General features: G+C 39.1%; 1 protein-coding gene across 2 annotated transcripts in view; it reads left to right on the top strand.

Annotated features, from left to right (window-relative positions):
- Nucleotides 1-23,091, top strand: part of FNDC3A (fibronectin type III domain containing 3A) — a 103,937-nt gene that overhangs the window by 42,638 nt on the left and 38,208 nt on the right. For both annotated transcript variants that reach the window (XM_026841371.1, XM_026841379.1), the window contains 4 exons: nt 4,453-4,529; nt 9,134-9,371; nt 12,239-12,511; nt 14,532-14,590. In XM_026841371.1, coding sequence (XP_026697172.1) covers nt 4,453-4,529; nt 9,134-9,371; nt 12,239-12,511; nt 14,532-14,590 — 647 coding nt within the window. The remainder of the gene's footprint in view (nt 1-4,452; nt 4,530-9,133; nt 9,372-12,238; nt 12,512-14,531; nt 14,591-23,091) is intronic.

The following is a 23,091-nucleotide window of genomic DNA, read 5'->3' as shown; positions in this document are numbered from 1 at the left end:
GGCGCTGCGAACCCGCCGGGTGCCCCTGCCCGGGCGCTGCGGGAGCGGCCCCGAACGCAGCCGCACTTAATGGTTAAAACAGAAACCGTTTATCTGCTAGGCAGGCGGTGGCGGTATCCTCCAGCCTCCAGGTGTTGCTATGTTTGGATCGGTTTGTCACGGTGCTAGCCATTATGCAGCGCGGATCATTTTGGTACCCGTTTGTGGTCGCTGTAACGAGCGTAATGAGGCTTTTACAGCCTGCTCAAATAGGCGTGTTGGAGAACTTCACCCGCTGTTGCTGGGGGGGAGGTATTCCCCCCGTTGTTGGGAATTTTTTACGTGTTTCCTGTCTCAGGACATATATGCCAAGGTTTATGTGATCTTTAATAGGCACCTTTGATTTTTTTTTTTTTTTAAGTTAGAACAAAATACTTACATAGAGACTAGAAGTTTTCCCATTTCGTGCTATTAAATAGCAATTTTCAGGACAATAATAAACAAAGTGTGGTGAAACATCTGTTTGTTGGGTTCAATTGAGTTAAATGTTTACAGTGTTTAATGAGTCCTTCAAGAATAAAGTATAAAAGTTTTTCTCTCACTTCTTTTCCACTTCTTACATAACTGAATTTGTATACCTGAGAACATATAGAAGACTCAAGACCTTCTCTTACAATGGTTAAGTCATTAATAATACAGTGATTTGGATGAAGTCAGTTCCATTTATATGCAATATAGAAAATTAGATAACACAAATCCCTGATGCTGTTGTCTGCTGGTTCTTTATATTCAGTCTCACCTCATGGTAAAACACACTGCCTTTGTCATGCACCAGTCTAGCCAATACCTAAAAGCACAAAAATTATTTTTTACAGTTTGTCACTGAACTAGAGCCAAGATCTTCACATTAGTCAGGGGGGGAAAAAAAAAAAAAACAACCCACCACCAAAATCTGCTTTTTAGCATTTTATCTTTAGATACAGGAAATCTTTTTTCTATTTTGCAGGTAGTAATATGCTTTCTGTCAAGAAATCAGTAATTTCACTGTAAAGACCCTATGTCCATTAAAATACATAGTCTGCCAACTTTTCTCCCCTGCTTTCCATTTTCTTGAATGTTCCTCTGCAATCTTAACTTCATTCCACAGCCACTTTGTAATCAGAAGTAAATTAGAGTTCATCCTTACATCTTGAATATTTAAAATACATTTTAACTTCTGGAACTTTAAAGTGGTAAAGATGAGATGTAAGCTTTCAAACTACTGATTTCACTCTATTCTAACACTGCAGTAATTTTTCAGGTTCATACATTGTGTTTATGTCTTTGGTTTTGTGACCACTACATTATGGGTATACTGAAAATGGTTTGGTGGATCAACCTTTGTACCAGATTGGAGATAGCCACCTTTTTTTGTTTGTTAGAGAGATTAAAGCACTAAATAAGCTTTAAAAAGATTGTTAAACAATGTTCTTAGATGTTTAAAGCAAAAAAGCCAAACACAGCTAGCTACAAGTTCACAAAGAAACAAGCTGTTCATGTTAGAGTTCCTTCATCCCCCAAGGACATTGAGTTTGCTCTAAAATCTACAAGTAGCTATGGTCTTAATCTTCTCAATGTAGCTGAAACTTACATAGTTTAAAATTGTGAGTTCAATAAAAGAGCCAGTGTTTTGTATTTCATTACAGAAAAACTACAAGTAAGCATTACAAGATACAAGCTGTGTAAAATCCACCTTATTTAAGAAGTTAAACCATTATTTGGTTGAATGGCTTCCATCACTGTTGACCTTTTTGAATTTATTGTAAGCTCATGCTGTAAAGCACTTTCAGCTTCTCTTTATCTGTTTTCACTTCATTCTCATTTCTTTTTAGCATTTCATACTCAGGAGAAACTTTCACTGAAACATTTTTGAGTTTCAGCTGAGCAAAAGGACCTGACAGATTCGGTTCTCAATTTATAGTTTACTGTAGTCCTTATATTCTTTACTGTTACAGAGTTCAGTTAATCTTACAATTAAGACTTTGTTCTTCAAAAGTCTCTTCACCCCCTCCCCCAGCTATGGGTTAACAATTTGTCAGTAATAAGCTGTGATTCTTTTTAGGTAATACATTTTAAAACTTCAGTATGGTATTTTAAAGAAGTCCCTGTAATATGTCTAATCAAGTTGGATTGCATGCTACTTTTTTTAAAGAATTCTGTTTGTTCCTTTTCTCCCCTCTTAGTGTTTGGACATAGTTATCTTTATTTTTCTGTCAAGTTCATACTTACCAGAATGCAGTATGCTAATCTTATATACTGTACTTTGCATTTACTTAGTACTTTCCACTTGCAGATCTTAACTGAGTTTATAAAACATTAATGTGGAACTATGAATGCCCTTTCAGAAGTATTACTGAAACTTCACTAAGAGTTGGATTGGTGCTTTTGGTAGCTCCACTACACTGAATTGGAAATTTGGAGAATGCAGCCTGGAGTGTCTGAATCCCAGCCTTGTATGTTTGCCACAAAACCTAGACAGATCATATTGTGTTTCAGATTTTCTTTAATAATTAAACTTCAGTGATGGTTGCTTGTATTTTAAACACAAAAACGTAAGGACGTCTGTAGACAGTCTCTCTTGAAGCCTGTGTCAATGTGCTTGCTCTGATAGAGGCTAATCTATACAGATCAAATACTAAAAAGGTGGCCATAAGGATAGGGCAGACACACAGAAATAACCTTCTTGTTTCTAGCTTCCTGAAACAAAAGTAATACTTTTGGTTTTTTACTGCTCTTAATGGATTACCTCTCTCATTTATTTTTTTTTTAATTTCTTCTGAACCTAACCTTTAGTTTCCACAGTGTTCTTAAAGCAAGGAGTTACACAGTTTGGCTATGTATTCCATGAGAAAGTCCTTTACCTGTTTTAAACCTTTTACCTGATGATTTAATTTAATATCTCTGGTTCTTGCACATGAGAAACTGTAAATGATCAGTCTTCACATTTTTAGGCAGTTGGAGGAGTTACAGGTCTTTCACTATTCCTCTGCTGCCAGTCCTTTTACATTTTAACTGTCTTCAGGTGGAAGAATCCTGATCTCTTTAATCTTTCTTGATAAACAGGTGGAAAGGGACTGTAAACTTCTTTTTTTGTCCTTTCCTAGTTCTGTGTGGTGAGACAAACTTAGTGCTCAAAGTATTGAGATACAGCATGGTTTTATGCCATAGGGTAATAATGTTTTCTGCTTGTTCTTGGTTCTGTTAGTAATGATTTTTAATGTTCGCTTTCTATCTGCAAATGCCACTGAACAATGCTCAGCTGATATTTCCTTAGAAATATATGTAGTAGCTCCATAGTCTGTTTATTTACAGCTAATTTATGGTTTATCACTGTAAATAAATATTTCTGGGATTGTCCAGGTGCTTTACTTTGCACTTACCAACACTGTTTCTTCTACTTTTTTATCGTCCGGTCATTGAGTACTTTGAGATCCTTTACAGCTCTCTTGAGAGTATACCAAAAATTTGTCACCTTGCTGTTCATTTCCTTTTCCAGAAGTTTTGTTAATACATTGAACAGGTTCTTCTTTGTGTGCCTGTGGGACTCCTTTGGTCACTGTAGGTACTTTCAAAGCTGACATTTACTTGTCTTTGTTTCCTGTTCTCAAGTCAGTTTGTTATTCATGAAAAGCCCTTTTCCCTTTTTAACCAAAGGTAGCATTACTTCTTTAAGAATCTGTGAGGGAGATTGTCAAAAGCTTTTTGAAAATCCAGGTATGTAGCAGCGTCCTTGTGCTCTTTGCACATAGCAGATTTTCCAGGCAGTACTTAATCTACAAATGCCACCTTAAAACATTCCTGTTCTGTCATATTTATCTAAGTGTCTGTGAACTCTGTTCTTTCTGGTTTGCATGGTGCAAGGATCATCATGGTATCACAACTTTTCCATTAGTAGAAGTAGACTTACTTGTTGGTAATACACTGGCTTTCCCCTGGGACCTTAAGTTAGTGTCCTGTTTGCCACCTCCCACTCCTGTGGTACTGAGACTACTTTAGGTGGTAAGACCTACTAGTAACAGAGCAGCAATTTTGTAAGTAATTTTCTTTTCAACTCTTAACTGAATATTACCTGGTTTCAGCAATTTGTTTCAATTTTTTTGTTTGTTTGTTTTAAAGTCTCTTCTACTGTCTCTTCATCTTGGGACACTTCTCAAGAAGTTTTGACATAGGCTCTTTTCTGAGCTTATTGACAGAAAAGGGAGAAATACCTGCTGGTGAATCTTTTTAGTTTTGTTTCTGTTGTGTTATTTTTTTCTTAACTGTTTCTTAGGTTTCCAAGACTGTTGTTTGCTATAATTTTATCTGTACAGTTCATTCCCTTTGTTTATTCATGTTATCTTGTATATTTTTCACAGAGACTTTGCAGTTCAGTATGTTCTTTCAACTTTCTCAAGTTAAGTGGTGCTGTACTGAATATTTCTGTAATCCATTTAGGTCCTGCTCAGGTTCCAATGATGTCCCCAAATGGTTCAGTGCCTACTATTTATGTGCCTCCTGGATATGCCCCACAGGTATGTCCCTTCATTTGATTCTTACTTTGTTTCTTTTCATGCAAATTAGGGCAGTAGAGGTAAATTAGCTAATTCAGTAAATTAATGTATAAGGTTTCAGAGTGACTGTGGTCAGGAAAGTAAATAAGGGGAGATATCCCATAGAGTCTCTGTCATGGGAGACTTCTTACGCTGTATTTGTGTCTTTTTAGTTATATATTAACTACTTACATGACAATAACAAGTACAGTTCCTTGTTGAGTTTAGGATCCTAATGTACGAGATGCCCTCTGAACATAAAATGCAGTCATGACCCGAATAGCTCATTGTGCAGGACCTGTACTTATTTCTGTGTTTGTGGATGTTTCTTCTTGACACCAGTATAATTTTATGTATGTACACAGTTCATATCTGGGAAGTTCCCTGCAGGTGAGGAGTAAAACAAATCAGTTCAGCTGTCCATTTGAGATAAATTATCATATGATGTGTTTCCACAGCTTATCTTAAAATGGGTCTCTCATTTTCTCACTGCTGTGTGATTCTTAATTTAGATGCCTGACAATTAAATGTGAGCTAAATAACCTGGACATCCTTTAAAGTAGATTAAAAGGATGATTCCTTTTGGCTATTTTTGACACCTGTATTATAATGAGATGTGTGGCCTTCTCGATGGTGTCTCGTTCTTTCCCTCAACTGTAGAACAAGTCTAGGAGTTAGTAGGTCAGAGCTGGAAGTTAGAGCAGATGAATGCCGCTCTCCATAACGCAAGATTTTCTCATGATGTTCTGTTGCTGTGACCGGTCTACCTCTGACTCAGCATGCATCCCATGGTGTGCCCTGAAAAGACTTAAACATGTGAAATGCAACCAAAAAAATCCACGGTGTCTAGCAGATGTTGGACTAACTTTCTGGATGGCATGAAGAATTGCCCTCTGTTAAGTTAGGCAGACTAATACTCTGTGGTTTTACCTTTCATTTGTTGAAAGTTAGTTGATAAGTTGATTCATGTATCCTTCATAGCTGTTCCCAAACAGGCAGAGAAAAATTAATTAAAAATAATTATGAAAGTCGATTTATCTTGGGTCATAATAAAAAGTCTTGATTTCTATTAGAATTCATTTTTAAAGATCTGAAAGAATTTTTGAGATGAGTGAAATTCTGAATTTTACCATATTCCTTGAGTACTTAATTTCAGTTGATGAAGTAATGTTTAAAAAGTTGTGTAACCTGTGCCAATCTGAATAATATTTATAAAATGAATTTATCCTTCCTTTGAGGACAGCTTGCAGCAGACAGGCTGAAGGACTGGGCCTTGCTGAGGCATGCTCATGAGCCTTTCATTGGAGCTTGTTAGTGCAAGCAGGTGGTGTGCTAACACAGATCTCTGACTTTTGAACTGAAGGTGCCTCACATCTATCCAACTCAGAGTACCGGTGGAATGAGCTCATGTCTGCTGTTTTCATCTGAGTAGAAGTATCACAGTCCAGGAAAACCTGTAGTTTATAAGGCTTCTGAAGTATTTACTGCTGGCAAAACATACCAGCCGTTGTGGTTTATGATGGAAATTATGTTACAAGCCAGAAGATTTGATAGTAGTCTTGCAAACAGGAAAGTCTAACACTATTGGGCTAAGAGTTATCCCAGACTTAATGCAGTCTCAGCAAAGTAACTTATGTGGTTTCTTCAGGCATAGTATATTTTTAAATGTCAGCAACTGCAGATATATTTTGAGAGAAATTGGAAACCAGCTAAATGTCTAAAGCCATCAGCCTGGAAGAACAACTTCAGCATAACCATCTTTTGCCTATCCTTTTTCATGTAGTTCTTTTATGCCTCTGCTTGCTTCAGTTCCTGTACTGTCCTCTGTTAGAAGTTGGGGTTAACTACAGAATAAAGCATATTTTTTACATCACATAAATAAAAAACAATTCATAAGTTGATTTACTTCCCTCTTTCCTTTTGGAACTGTAGTTGTAAAACTCGGAAAAAAACAACTTTATTCATCCTCTCAAAGCTGTCTATATTCGCTGTCAGGAGTGAGTTTTTCAGTGCTGTTTGGTTGGTTCAGTCAACCAAACAGGCCTATGCCAGAACTACATGTTTTACTAGCATGATTATGATAATAAATAGATAGCTTACTTTTTATAACTTACGATTTTATACTTTACATGATGCTCTTACTGTTTTTTGGAGGGTTTTTATCTGTGTAGTTGCCTGGTAGAGGCCTACCATTGAGTTGATGTTTGGTTTAGAAGCAGTTACAGACTTCTCAAACTCTTCATTTTACACTACTAAACTTAAGGTCTCTCCTGCTGTGAATTGGGTATCTATTTCTGAGTTAGGCTATGAGCAGACCCAAGAAAGCAAATAGATTATAAACTAAGCCTGGTTTTTTAAGGGATTCTGCTTCCTACATAATCTGAATCTGATCATAAAGTCATGACAAATTGCAATTTATTTTTTGTAAACAAAACTTAAATAATTAAAACTACATTTCAGTGTTTAGAGAGTTTCATTGGACAGCAGAAGTTCTAGTTGTATTTACTGCTGTTAATATACCCTGCCTTTAGGGTACCACACAGCTATGGTTGCACAGACAGGAAGAGTGTTGTCTTCAGTGAAATTACTCTTTCCCAATAAGGAACAATTTCTGTATACTGAAAATAGCCTATTTTTTAAAGTCACATGATATGTATATATTTTAAAGCTGTGTTTACTTAGGTTATTTATATTAATTTCCAGCTCTCTATTTATATAAGTAAGGTAACTCCATTGTGTACATACTTTTATGTCTTTGGAATGTTATTGCATATTCACAGAGATCTTAATTCTACCATTACACCAGAAGCATACAGCCATGTCTACGTAACTATCTCAGTACAATAGTGAAGTTTTGAAACAATTTTCTAGATGAACTTCACTTAGCTTGACTTGGTGCATGATGATTTTGGGGTGTACAGATTAGATTGCTGTCAGAGAAAACAAAAGCAGAAGCTCAGTTCCAGATATACCAGATGCACACCAACCCCTAATAGAGGCATGATAAAACCAGTGACTGATCCACCGAGCAGCTTTCTGTCATGGACTTGGTGGAAGTGTTCATACCAGGACACAGGACTAAATCTAGCCAAGCATTAAGCTTAAGCTTAAACAGTGGAGTTGGAAGCAGCTTGGCAAAATGCTTTGATCTGCTTCCGTTGCACTTATTGGTGTATGTGTACATGACCCCACCTCATTTCAAATGTCAGTGAAAACTTACGTCATAGGGTTGTCTTGTCCCCTGCTTCTGAATGGAGTCATGATATTTCAGATTCTTCTCTTCCTTTTCTGGATAAATGTTCCATCCTAAATCTTACATTGCAGTCCCTGCTGGCATTATTTTACAGCATTTTACTAGGAAGTGAAGAATAATTTATTCACTGACATCCCAGACACTGAAGTTATTGACATCACGATACACACAAGTTAAATTATGCCTTATGCCAAATTATCTCTAGATATTACCAACAGTCACATAATTTTTTGAGTTTATCAATAGCGATACAAACATCTAGATAGGATAATGATGGCAGTCTTCACTGTCTGTGGTGTACTTCAGGGATGGACCCTTTTCTGGTCCGATTGATGACCAACCCTTGTTTAGCAAAGAGCTTCAGTACTTCCTACGTTATGTGTCTTCGTGCCTGCTCTCCACCAGACCCCTATATGCAACAGAGCGCAGACATGCTACCTGTACCTCAGCTCCCTGCATCTTATGTGACCATGCTGCTTCTCATCATGGTACTACATATGCTGCTTTTGTTTCTTTGAACTTCTAGCAACATTGCTTAGGGCTGCACTTGGGTCCCTCAGCTGATGGCAGTCCTGTAACCATTTGTCATTTTTGCACAACAAGCCTCTTTGCACACCAGAGTCTGGCAGAGGCTGCCACAAAGGTCCTGTTTTCTGAGTAGCTTGTGGTTTCCTTCAGGGTGCAAGATGTTTTAACAGGCAGAGGGAAGAAAAGAAAAAAAAAAATTTAAAAACTACCTTGAGTTGTGAAGGAGTATTGAGAGGGCTGAATACTATCCTGTTAGTTTTTTTGACAGCTTGATGCAGGCGATGGCTGCTGCATGCTAACAGATACAGTATAGCAAGTGCCTCCTGGGTTAGTGTTGGTGGACCGAGTTGGGCACAGAGCAAAGACCAGACACTGTTGCGCCTTTTTTCTCACCATTTATGCTGAGTGAGGTCCATCTACCCACCACATCACTTCTAAGGAGCAATATAGTTGTTATACTGTAGAACAAATCCTAGGAGCAGTGTAGCATACGAGCAGTGTGAATGAGGGTAGAAACAGGACCCTGGGGAGAAGCTAGGCTCATGCCATAAATATACGTGGTTGTTTATAAGATGTTGCTACAGTCAGGTTTGTTTTAACAGCATTTTTCCCTGTCACACTGAGACATTAGTGGCATTGTTGCAGTTAATACATTTAATGTAGATAGCCCTTTAATTGTCTTTTCTTTTTTTTTCTGTTTTTCAAATTGGAGAGTTTTACTCTTCCTAGTTTTGTTTAAGTATCTACAGAAACACCTTTCAGACTGTTATTTCTCTTAAGGTGCATGGTGTCTCTCACTGTACAGGTTATTGAGGATAACGGTGTTCGAAGGGTTGTGGTGGTTCCCCAGGCTCCAGAATTTCATCCGGGTGGTCATGCAGTGATACACAGGCCTCCGCATCCCCCACTGCCTGGCTTCCTTCCTCTTCCAGCCATGATACCCCCTCCACCACGTCATATATATTCACCCGTGACCGGAGCTGGTGACATGGCAACACAGTACATTCCACAGTATCACACCTCACAAGTATATGGGGACCTGGGTAAGTAGCTTATCAACTGTTTCAAGTTCTATCAAAAGACATAACGCTCTGCTCATTTCCGGCATTTGTTACGCTGATGTACAGGCTTTATCAGGAAAGACTTAGAGCTTGAATGGGAACTACACACAAAAGTTTTATGAGGGTACCAGTCTTGTTTTTATGAAGCTTATTATTCCAGAATAAATTCTTTAAATTAGACTAGTCTGTTCAGTGATCTGTTAAACATACAGATTATTTCTTGTGTATCAGTTATAGATTTGCCCAGGAAAGCAATGCAGGAAGCGTTTGTAGTGATTCAGTCAATGCTTTCCCCTGAGATTCCATGTTTAAATCCATACCTGAGCACTGTTCTGAGATCTCATGTCTTGCAAGTATCCTGCTTGAAGCATTGTCCTGGTTCAGCTACGATAAGGTTAAGTTTCCCCCGCAGAGAGGGGGAAGGGATCTCCAGCCGAGTTATTCATACCATAGTGATGTCAGATCCCGAATGGCAGCGCAGGAAGTTTTTTTCCTCTGTGGCTTTGGTGGTGGGGAGCACGGGGCTGTCTGTATTCATTGCATTATTTCTCTGTATATCTTTTGTCTTGTTTATCGTTATTACTGTTTATTGTTGTTATCATTGCTACTGTTGTTGTTCAGATTGTTTATTACACTGTTGTATTAAATTTCTTCTTATTTTAACCCGGTGTTTGTGCCCTACTTGTGTCTGAGGGTGGGGAAGGGATGACAGCAACGTGGTCTCCGGTCCTGGCAGGGCCTAAACCAACACAAGCATGGAACAGGGTTCTTAGTATTGATTATGAAAAAATGTTTAACATTTTCATAAAACTGCATAGGTTTAGTCCACTGTCCATATTGAAGTCCAGCTTGAATAATTAGGTGCCACCAACCTAAACTTAATACTGTAGTTGAAGCTGTCTTTGGTAGTGCTATTGACATCTGCCTTTAATAGGGTTTAATATGGTTTAGTGGCAAAGTGTATGTGTGTACTAACTCAGGGTTTGGATTGTTAGATTAATATTTACATTTCTGGTAAAACTTCTGCTACAAGGCAGGTGCTGACCTTGGAAAGACTTTCAGAGAGGTTGCTGTTTTTAGAGAAAGAAGCTAGAAGCTATGGAGGGGGAGACCAAACAGAACTTTGTCATGTCTTTATAGATGTGTGGATTCTCAGTGTTCTATGGTACTACTAAAACGATCTAAAAATGTCCTCCAAATAGTCCTGTGATTAAATAGTCATGATGTACAAAGTTGTCGGATAAGAATATACCAATGTCTTGATCTTCCTGGAATTCTTAGTGTTTCTGTATTCTTTAAGTGGTATTTTGTTTCTTCTTTGCACTACTTTGATAACAGTACATTATTAGATTCTATTTGGGTGCTTATTTATAGCTTTATTAATTTCTTGGTTTCCTGTAGATGGGCAGTTGTTTGCTTTTAGTTTGATAAATTAAGAGATTGGAATATGATAATTAAATGCATAAAAGGTAAAGGAATGGAATTCTTAATGGAATAACATTTTTTAGATTTCTGCTGATAGGTTATATCTCTTTAAATATTAATTCAGTGATAATTGCTAAAGATAATATAAAAACAACTTAAAAAGTGGTATTCTTTGGGTTTGCTTTGTTTAAAATATGTACGTAAGATGCCCTTGGATTTAGGGAATTAGAGGACTAAAGATGATATAATTTGTTACATACTTGCTACAGATTTCATATTTCATTCTGGACCACTGACTTTGCTTATGGCTTTCAAAAGTCAAAGCCTAGAATTAGGCTCCTATATGAGGAATCTGAATTCAAGGAGGAGAAAAACCCAAAAGCATTTAGAGCATGGTAGTTCTTTAACAAGAGCATCTAAATCAAATTTCTAGATAGTCACAGCTTATCTGGTAGTCCTCTATCAAATTTTCTGGGAATTAATCTGACCTAAAAAAACCAAAAACTGAAAAGTTCCCTAGTTTTGTGGTTTTTATCCTTCTTGAAGTTTTATTAGATCTTGTTTTCTGTGCTTCCTAGCACATAAGGAATAACAAATAATGACTGAGTGATCCAACTTACCTTAAAATGGACAAATTCTGTGCTGGTTTGAAGGATGTATTTTTTTGAAAGCTTTCATCATTTATAGGTAGGATTATAGTACGGAAAGAGTTGGTGCCATGTGATACACTCTTTTGAAGTCTTGACTCAGCTGTTTCTAAGCATAAAGGTGAAATAGATAAAAATGTTAGAATTGGACAGAAACGTTCACCAAACTGCAGGTTTGTTTTTTTTTCATTAGTCTTGTGCTGACTCTTTTCCAAAGCCACGTTCTGACTTAGAGATGGAATGTTGGTGATACTGCAGCAATGCCTTGGATATAGTGTACTTAGAAGACCTAGCCATACTATTGTCAGTCTTATAGTGTCTTTTAGCTGCCCTGTATTTTTGTGGGGTTTCTCCCTGTTGATTTTGGCTGAAGCACCATTAAAGCAATAGAGCTCTAGTTGCATTCCAAAACTTTTGTATTTTTTATTCAGCATGAGAGAAAATCTCCAATGTAATAAAATAGCAGGGTTTTTTCTGTGTTGACTTTATCCTGTACCTTACAGCTCAAGGAAGATTATAGAAACGTTTTAAGAATCATTTTTAAGTAGAAAAAAGATGTGGGAAGGAAAGATTACACTTTCTCCCCTAACATGTTGTTAATGTCCGGTTAGTGTATATCAGTTTACCTGTTGGACACTTCAGTTTCCCAGTAGGAGTAGAGATGTAATTTTACACACAAGTGTGCACTTAATGCACATAGCATTTTTTAAATCAGTTTTTAATTATGTTCTGTTCTTAGTGATTATTTTTAATTTTTTCTTCTTTGCTGTCATTTAGATACTCTGCCTGCCCATGGAAGATCCAACTTTAGAGACGAAAGGTCTAGTAAGACATATGAAAGATTACAAAAAAAGTTAAAAGATCGACATGGAACTCAGAAGGATAAGTTAAGCAGTCCTCCATCATCTCCTCAGAAATGTCCTTCTCCTACAAGTGAACATAATGGACTTGCAAAAGGACAGGATGCAGCTGGTATAAGCACAGGTTCTACCAAAAGCAAGTCTTTGGGTAAAGGAAAAAGCAATTCTCAGACAGACACAGAAGCAGAAGGTAAGTATTAACAACAGTAGTATATATCTATAAAATGCAAGTCCAGTGTCTGGCTGAACATAGCATCTGTAGATAGAATACCACATTTTGACAATCTGGAAGCTGAGAAGCCCATAAGTGCCCTGACTTCCATATAATGGAATTAAGGGCATTTGACCTGCTTGTCACATTGGAAAGATGGGCCTAAGGGAACAAAACTACTGACATGCAAGTCTCCACATAGATTTGAGCAAATCTTATTAGTCATAATTCGTAACACTGCTTAAAGAAAAATCTGTGCTTTTTCCAGAGCTATTGATGCTTACATTTTAAGGAATCATTGAATATTGGTGGCCTGCTTGATATTGCAGAAAACATGGAAAGAACCAGGTGTCTTATTTATTCAACTTGTGAAAGAGGAATATTTTGTAAAGAGATACTGTTCTAAAAAATGCATACAACGCCTGTCCCTACCAACTCATTATTAAAAAGCCCTTGTAGAAAAAGACTGTTCCTCACACTAGTCCATGTGAGTTCCATGTTTTCTAAGGCACTACCATAGGGAGTGTTTATTATTAATATCTGTATTTCACTGGAAAGCTTGTGATCTTATAAATGGACTGAATTCACTGAGTCTTGTTGAATCTGATGGTGTATCACCATGCAACTTTCAGGTCACTGGCATAGCACTTCAGATTCAGAACACAATGTCAAAGACTTGTCATCAGCCAAGTACAATTTTCTCAGAACAGGGAGCTGTAACTAGTGATGCTGAGAGAAACAAACCATGATTTTTCAACTCACTGAATCTTGCTTTGAGATGATGAATTTGTGCCATTGTATGTTAGATCGCTGTAAGCTAAAAGGAATGTGAAGAAAGTATGTCTAATCAAGACCAGGAAATCACAACCTACGAGAGCTTTTTAAAAACATGTGTAGCTCATACTCTGTGGAAGCATAGTACCAAGGGAGACCTTTGAGAATGAAGCAATAGTTCCCAACTTCTGCAAACTTGAATAAATACTTGTCGCTACAGTACCAGAGTGGCATTTGTCTTGGCTTCACTTTACTTTCTGTTAGTTGGTGTTTATCTGTGACTTTACCAAGGCACAGCTGGTAAAATGTACTGTTGCTAATATATGTTATGAAAATTATGTTAATGTTCCTTAGAAGTATTTTATATGAAAAGTTGAAAAGTCCACTTTTCAAAATTATTTAATTCAGGATACATTTGGAAAAAATACGTACCGTGACTTAGACTTGTAATTACAACAGAAGTCAGAACTGCATTTAATTACTTTCAACAGCATAAGCTGTCTTAGAAATAAAAAGTTGTAAATAGATTTGACCTGTGTGTTCTAAAGAATTTTGTCAGGTTTTGTTTTTCTTTTAGTTTAAGGCAGGTTAAGTGAATTACAGATGCCTGGCCACACCTTCAGAACTGAGTAACTTTTCACTTAACACTATTGAGATAATCACATTTTAATACTGTGGGGGAAAAAGCACATAAAACATTTCTATGAACTTAGAGTTCTTTATAAAGCTCAGCTATACCTTCAGCTGAACCAGAACACCTTAGATTTTTTCCCTGAGATGCAGCTGAAGGCTAAGCTAAGGTTTGCCCTTGCAGTTGAGAGAGGCCAACAGTGTTATCAGTAGTCTTTTCAGCTGATGTGCAATAACATTTAAACTACTGTAACTTGACTACATCTACATCCAAAGAGGAAACTATAGGAAATATCTCAGCCAAGAGCTTAAGTTCTCCAGAGCAGTAGTTTGTTTGAAGTTACACATTAATAAAAGATAACCAGGCTTTCTGTATTCCATAAATCATAGATCAGATTTAGAAATAGTTTTATATGAACAACTTATTTGGGAGCTTTCTTCATTTTATGTTGCCCTAGATGAATGCAAGTTGGCAAGGTGTTCTGTTTTATAAATACATAAGTCTATGTGCAGTTGTTGAAGAGCTTTTTTACTGTAAATTCACTGAACAGTATTCATGGGTACTTTTTGTTTGCTTTGATTTTTGTTTTTTAAGAAAAGGATGAAGAAACAAAAGCACTTGAAGCACTTCTTTCTAATATAGCCAAGCCAGTGGTAAGTAAATAAAGCTTTTTATAAAATCAATTCTCCCTGTTGCTGTTTTACACAGTTACACCTCCTTCTCTCTCTCCAAGTTTAAGGATCTTTAACTTCCCGCGCTAAAGAAAATACACTTTGCTTCCAATCACTGAAATGTAAATGACCAAAGTAATTTTTAGTATGTTAACATTTATGAAGCTAAAATTGTCTTGATATATATTACGTGCAGTTCTTCCTGTCTGTTCTGTGAAATCTCAGTATTAACAGAATTATAGAAAATATATATGGAAAGAGCTTGTAACATTGCCAGTAACATGATGATGCTTAACATAAGATGATGGCTTAACATCATCTCTGACTCAAATCTGTTCTCAATTTACTGTAACACTGTTTAGTTTTAACTGTTCAAGGAAACAGTTTTACACACCAGATACTTCTAGGGATGAGAGATGCTCACAAGGTTTTGGAAGCCTCACCAAAATGAGGTTTTAGAAAACTGTACTTGAAAAGCAAAGAAAAATTATGACAGATTTCTTTTTAAGAGGCTCTGGCACCTCTTGGGAAGAGGTACATAAAATTTGCCAACTGCTGACTGTCAGCAGTGGGCTTCTGACTTACCTGCTTGAAAATCTACCGATTTCTTTTCAGTTTGTAAAGCTGTAGTTCATAATTCTGAGTAGATATACTTGAAAGCACTGCTACCAAATTCAGTAATTCCTTGCGTTTTGAGCAGGCCTGTGTTCTTTTCTTTCATCACCTGGACCTTCCCTGGTCCTAACTTTTCTGTGAGGATTTACACAGCTTTTCCAAAAGTCTGCATCTCAATCCCCAGTCCCACCAGCTTGCCTGAGTAAAAACAGTCTGTGTTTGCTATTGTAAAGTACAAAAAGGCCATGCAACTGAAACTCCAGGAGGAGCTTGTCATGGGCTTGTTCAGTCTGTCAGCTACTTTTTCCATAATCAGGCACCAGGCTTTGTCAGTCCTCAGCTTACGATACCACACATGTGCACACATTCACACACACAGGCTTCACAACTAATAAAGAGGAAGGACATACAGAGAGAAGATGAAGATAGAAAAGGGTCAGATGGAATGATCATCAGTCTTCCAATGCTGCCATTCATCAGCTACATACCTTCTCCCCTTCACTTCCCAGACAATCTGGCCCTGGTTTTAGAGCCCCAGTCTTGATCATTTCATATGTTGCTTTACAGCCAGATGAGAAGGGACTGAGAAAGCTGGAACTATTTAGCCTGGAAAAGAGGAGGCTCAGGGTGGATCTTATCAATATATAGATATCTGCAGGGTGAGTGCAAAAAGGATGGAGGCAGGCTCTTTTCAATGTGCACAGCATCAGAACCAGAGGCAGTGGGCACAAGTTGAAACATGGGAAGTTCCCTCTGAGCATCAGGAAAACATTTTTATTGTGGGGATGACTGAGCACTGGCACAGGTTGCTTAGAGAGTTTGTAGAGACTCCCTCTTTGGAGGTACTGAAACGCTGTCTGGACATGTTTCTGGGCAGCTGGCTCTAGGTGGCCCTGCTTGAGCAAGGGGATTGAACCAGATGACCTCCAGGGGTCCCTTCCAACCTCAGTCACTCTGTGTGATTCTGTGGTGCTGAGCAGGAATTATAGAGGAAGTCCTGAATATTTGGCATCTCCTGTGTCCAAGCATCAGAATGGGTTAACGTGTCTTCAGTTCCCCTGTGCCTTTAGTGGCTAAGCAGCGTGGAGGCAAAAGCTGTCTGAATCAAATCCTGTAAGAAAGGGTTGAGAGAGCTGGGATGAAGAAATGGAGAGGAGTTAGCTGATCCTGGCTGTTGCTATGCTATAGATAGCAGCTGGATCAGTCAAGTTCAGTAGCACTTAATGGTGATTGGAGATAGTGGAGGGGCAATAAAAAGAAACTGGGGCTGAAAAGAAAGCTTCAGGAGATTAAGGTGTGGGGAAGAAAGGAAGTGAGTAGAGAAGAGAGAGCTCTGACAAAAAGCACAGGTCTGAAGGACAGTCAAGGCTTGAGTGGTCCTAAAATAGATGAGGAATCTAACATGCGAAAATGAGACCAGGAACAAACAGAACAGTAGGTGTGAACTATTGGAAAAACAAGATGGAGAGCAAGTAGCTTTTCTATTTGTTATTTTTACAAGCAGACTGATAATGAAAGGGTGATGGGAGACTGAATGTCTTGTTAGTAAGACTGAGAGTGGTGGGGGCAGTAGTAACAAGAGATTGAAACTGCCTGAGAAAGGTGGAAGGTTGGTGAGACAAGAATATTGGAACTCTATTGAGAGACTGAAGGGCTGAAGTCTGTGGTGGAATAAACAAGGAGTACACACTGGAATGAAGAACCGTTGATTAGGACCAGACTTTGAGAAGCTGGAGAAGAAGGGTCAGAAGGGTGATATGGCTGTAAGAAATGAATCTAAGTCTACATCTGATAGCACTGATTTTTATCCAGGATCTGGAATGTAATCCAGCTTTCCCACATCTCATCTCTCTTGACATCAAATACCTGCAAAGTCATACCAGCAGAGGTTTTGTTTTGCTGCCTGTTGTTTTGCTGCCCAGCTGTGCATCTCATCTCCACAGATGTTAGCAAACACCTATTGCTATCACCTAGATCAAGCAGTAGAGACTTGTGTGGATCTGAAGGCTTCAGACTTGTAGGATGATGCCAGAAAGAGCTTAAGGGATTTACTTGCTAATATAAATATATTAAATATATAGAAATAATATACACACACATATTGTAGGAAAATATGCATCAGAATACTGTTGGAAGAATTCTGTTCTCAAAGTGAAGCAGGAAAGATTTCATACTAATGCAGGTCCACTGTGTTCAAGGTTACAGTTGTCTTTTGGTTCTGTTTTGGTTTTTTTAACACAGCAACATGATGTTCTTTCTGTATGGTCCCTGCCATTCCGTGTACAAAACATATCTGCTTAGGGAATGGATCAGGGCTCCGTAACTAAAGGGACTGGTGTCTTTCACCCCTTTTGACTCCGAGTTGTGAGAGTATCCCATCAAGGGAGCATGTGCCTAGTTTAGCCACATACTGCATCAGAATGAATGCAGAAACAAGTTTTGCTGCAAGGTTAGCTTACTGCAAGATAGTGCTGTCACTGGGGTGTGCTGGACAACAGTGTTCTCAGCAGCCCTCGAATCATGAGCACCTGCTGTGCCCTTCTTAACTTTGTGAGAATGTGGAAGATCTTTTCTATCCTGACAAGAAGGATTAGTTCTCTGGAAGCAGTATGCATGGTCCTCTGCCAGTGGCATACAGGATCCATCCAAGTTGGGGTGTCATCAGGGGCTGCCTTGCCAAGGAGAATGACAACTCCGAGCTTCCCTGGGCAGGTTAGAGTGAGACTGTGGGAAGCATGATCAAGAGGTGGTGTCTTCTGCTGTGTCACTAATGGCCTTTGAAAAAGCAATGGTGTTCCACTACTGTCTTGTTTTCTTTCAATTCCTTGCCTCCTCAACACTCAACTGTCCACACCTTTTAGGAAAGCATGCTGTTTCCCCTCCCCACCATGTCCTTACTTTGAACATCATTGCATGTTGCTGTATGCCTACAAGTGATCTCTTTGCAGACCTTAGAAGACATCACAGGCTTAGGCAGTAGTACTCTTCTGCAGACTAGACAGTGTACACAAGGCAAAAAGCCAAACTTGCAGCACTTGGAGAGGTTTATGTTTTGCGAAGGCAAGGGACTGTCAGTGTTGTGGGTGGGTGGAAGACTAGCTGATGTTGCAGCCTGGGGGAGTGTGATGTGATGTGATCAGAGAAAGGGAGGCAGTGTTACCTACTTAGGCCTTGCAGTATCAGAAGCAAACCTCCCACAGTTTCTCAAAGGAAACATTTTCCTCACTGTCCCACGAGCAAACCAGGAGATTGTGTTTTTTCACACCTTCTCTTTGTAGTTCTCATCAGAAATATTCCTGTAGGTTTTTGATTAATGTTTTGCTGGAATCACTGTTGGGATTGTGCCATGATGCTGCTCTTGATGGATCATCAACACCCTGTTCCCTGATTGAACTCCAGTGCTAGCGCAGGCAATACTAGCTACTGGCCATGGTAGTGATTAGATGATCAGATGATCATGCAGGTGTTGTCTAGTACAGTGTCCATTGCACTGTATCCTGTTCCAGAAAGCCTGGATTCGTGCTGAAGGCTGACCTGACCTGTCCTGGGCTGTCCCATGTCTTAGAGCCCAGGTCCAGGGCATGCACATCTAAATGAGGTGGTGGGCTTCATGGTGTGCTTTCATTCACACATCTCTCAGTTCTGTGAAGTATGGAACACATCAGCTTTGTTGCCTCCAGACTTCCCATTAGGTGTTTTTATGAACATGTTCTCATTTTCTTAAACATCTCCCTGCATGGATCCTCCATCCTTTCATACATGGCAGTGTTAAGTCAAGTTGGTAATGTGGTACTGCCACAAGTTGACTATTCTACTTACAAAGGTCTTGAACTTTTTATACCCAAAGGTAAGTTGGGGTGGTTCTTCAGATTGCACCATGCTGAGTCCTCAACATCTGAGCAGAGTCCTCACCAGCTGTCATATCCATTATAACAAATAAGCAGAAGAGATAGCAAGGGCACCTGAAAAAGCAAATGCAAAATGAAGAATGGAGGACAAGGCTGAGTATTTAATAAGAAGAGGGACTCAGAATTTGAGGGCTGGTTATATAGAGTGCAAATCCCTCTGTAGGGCATTGTGGTTTTGGTTCATGCATGTTCTGTGGAAGCTTGCGGACTTTTAGAAAGTGATGCACCTCACTCACCAGTTAAGTACCTTGTGTCACTGTGAATGCAATCCAGTGTGCACATGCTAAAACTGCTCTTTTGTTTGACCCAGGTGGCATATGTAATACAGTTAATGAGGAGATTCACTTTTGCAAGCTGGACTGCTAATGAAGACGTGCCCACCTCTTAGTTTCCTCAGTGCTAGGGCCTGACTCAAGTATTGTACTCTGCTTTGCAGAAGCACACAGTGCTCAGCTGCAACCAAAATCAATTGCAGTTGCTTGAATAAGCATACAAAGTAATGAATAATGCCAAATTTTCTGAAAAAGTCACTCCTGAGTGTCTCAGGGCACCTAAGAATAGTAGATTCTTCTGATCTGAGTCTTTGTTCTTCAACAATGCCTTTTTCCTCTTCATATCTCAGAGATATTTTGAAAATATGCTAGTGTCTTCTGCTTGAGAACTAACAGGAATTTCTGAAACTTTAATAATCCTTTTCCGTAGTAGAGCTCTGGCTAGTGTTCAAGAAGTCAAATATTGGGATATTACTGAATATCAATGATAAATGAAAATATTGAGTAATTGCTTCTTAGTGGAGAAATTAGTAATTACTGTCATATGCTTGCATCATGTGAAGCTGGAGTTTTGTGTTAAAATATTATATGCTTATGTAATCTAAGAGCCATAGTGCATATATACACAGTAGAGAAAAGGTTTTTTTACAGGAAATCTTCATTTTAGCAGTTCTTAAACTTTTAATACTTTGCTTTTGTCCCTTACTGATAGTCTTGTGAGGAAGACTGTAGCTGAACCTAGACTTGTCTTTAAGAATCATTCTCTTAGCTGGAGGTTGAATCTGAAAAACGGTACAAAATACTTTATAAATGAGTTGAAAATTACTTACATTACACTATCTGATTCTCTCTTGTTCATGCTTGCGGCTGTGATTTAAAAAAAAATTTTTTTGAGCAACTGTGGTTGAAAATATTCATACACCTGATGTGAATTTACTGAAAAGTTCCAGAACTTACAAAATACGTAACATCATATAGAATGTAGGTCCAGAAGAAAAACTTCAATGTTAGTCACTACCACTACTACTCCCTCTCTTCTTTTTGCCTGATTACTGACCCCTCATGCACAAACTGTATTTTTGGGACCCCACGCTCCCCCACTGCCATTCTCTGGGGTTGCAGAAAAGAAGGTAGCCACTTAAGTGGAATTCAGGTGTGTGAGGGACAGGGTTGGAAATTAATTCAGTATTTATCACTCCAAAGAGTTAAAGTGTGGAAGTGTTGTTCCTCTTTCTGTTCTTCTGCCCATGAGCCTGTTCCTCCTAGACCCTCAGGTATCTGCCCCTTACACTTGTATAAGTAGTTCACTCTCCAGTGCTCCTCAGCAGGGCTTACTAGTTTAGGCTTGACTTCTTAAAACTCCTTGGTTTAATGTGAGTGTACGACACTGATGGGAAGTTGTGGTTTAACCTGACCACCTGGTTTATTGCAGACCCCTCAGTTTCACTGGGCACCATCTACTGGGCTTAGTGACTTCAGTGTGGATTGCAGTTTCTAGTCCAGCAACAGGGTTACTTAAGATGGATAATGTAATTGCAAATGCAGGATGGAAATAACATTTTACAGTTTTAACTTCTACATCCACCAGTAACAGAGCAATGTCTGACTGGAGTTTCCCTGATAGATTTCTCTCTTTTTTTTTAATATCTTGTCCTTAATCCTGTTAGCTGTTTTTGTTTAACTGAATCTTTTAAATTCCCGTGTAAATTCTATTAAATCATAGTTTATTGGCTAACATATTTCTCCCTTTTCCCCATATATGTATGTGTGCCTGTGTATGTAGAGGGAATTTATATATATTTTTTATACATTGCAGCTTTTTGTGTGCCATTAAGATGTCCTTAATTCCCAGCTTCTGTGAATACTTTTCACTTTACATTTCTGATCATGTTCAGCTCCACTGACTGTTGCTTTTAAGTTCTGGCAAATGGGCCACAGCCCAGCTTCAGCTCTTCATAATATTCTTTGGTCACGTACTCTCTTTACACAAAATAGAAAAACAGAACAACCTACATAGTCACTGATTTTTAGCTTGGTACATAATACTGCTTCACTGTGTTACAGTTCCTGTGTTAACAGTTGTCATCTATTGTTGTAGAATTCTTATGGAAGGTTTATGTGAGTTGACCAGCAAACATTGCCCTAGGGGACTAACTCAGGATATCCAGTCAGATACTTAAAGAACATTTCACCCTGTTCTCTGTTGACTCTTGTTGATATATAATGATTTCCACTAATAATCTGGATTTAATTTTAGTAGTCGAAGTCCTGTGAGTTGTCTGTTACTTTGTAGTCCATAATGTAGTCTTTGATCTCCTTTCCGCTCTTCCTGCCCTCTCTGTACTGAACAGCTGAAACCTCTAATCTTTCAATGTTTCAATAAGATGTGTGGCAGGTTGACCCTGGCTGAACATCAGGTGCCCACCAAAGCCACTCTCTCACTCCCCTCCTCAGCTGGACAGGGGAGAGAAAATAAAACAAAAGGCTCATGGGTCAGGATGAGGACAGGGAGAGATCACTCACTAATTACTGTCATGGACAAAACAGACTTGAGGAAAAAAAAATAATTTTTGCCGATCAAATCAAAGTAGGATGATGAGAAATAAAACCAAATCTTAAAACACCTTTCCTCCACCCCTCCCTTATTCCCTGTGGCTTCATGTCACTGCCAACTTCTTTACCTCCTCCCCAGCAGTGGCACAGCTGGGACAGGGGATGGGGTTTGCAGTCAGTTCATCACCCATTCCTTCTGCTGCTACTTCCTCCTCAGGGGGAGGACTCCTCACGCTCTTCCACTGCTCCACTGTGGGGTCCCTCCCATGGGAGACAGTCCTCCATTAACTTCTCCAGCATGAGTTCTTCCCATGGGCTGCATCTCTTCACGAGCTGCTCCAGCGTGGGTCCCCCACAGGGTCACAAGTCCTGCCCAGCAAACCTGCTCCAGTGTGGGCTCTTCTCTCCATGAGTCTGCAGGTCCTGCCAGGAGCTGCTCCAGCGTGGGCTTCCCACAGTATCACAACCTCCTTTGGGTGCATCCACCTTCTCCAGTGTGGGGCCCTCCCCAGGCTGCAGGTGGAGATCTGCTCTCCCGTTAACCTCTGTGGGTTGGAGGGGCACAGCTGCCTCACCATGGGCTGCCCCACGGGCTGCAAGAGAATGTCTGCTCAGGCACCATCTTTCACTCATACCAACTGCATTACTTCTCTGGTGTGAAAGAAGATAGACTAATACATATGAGGAGAAATGGGATCTGTCAAGCGTATAAGGCAGTTTGACATTAGGAAAGCATTAGATGGGATGTTACTTGTGGTTCTGGGCAAAGCACTGAATATAGTGTAACAGTAAGAGATCAAGAGAACAGTAAGAATGATGATTTAGATAAGTGAGAGGAGATGCAGTTGCTAACAGTCTTCAAGCACATAAGAAACAACTGCAGAAAGGAAGGAAACATCTAATGTTCAACTCCAGAATGGCAAGGACTGGTAGGTTTAGCTGGTAATAAGAGAGATACCACCTGGACATTAGGAAAAAAATTTTAACTGTTAAGGTAGCTAAATGTAGGAATAGATTATTCTACAGTGGACCTACTAGTCCTGGAGCAGTAGGTCCTCCAGGAATCTCCACTTTTTTGCTTCAATATCCCGTGCTGCCTTCTGCAACGCAGGAAGGAGGGATTAAGATTGCCTGA

This window comes from Athene cunicularia (assembly GCF_003259725.1).
Source record: "Athene cunicularia isolate RWA chromosome 1 unlocalized genomic scaffold, athCun1 chr1_part1, whole genome shotgun sequence".
NCBI lineage: Eukaryota > Metazoa > Chordata > Aves > Strigiformes > Strigidae > Athene > Athene cunicularia.
The sequence above is the reverse complement of the archived record's forward strand: the minus strand, read 5'-3'. Positions and strand labels throughout refer to the sequence as shown.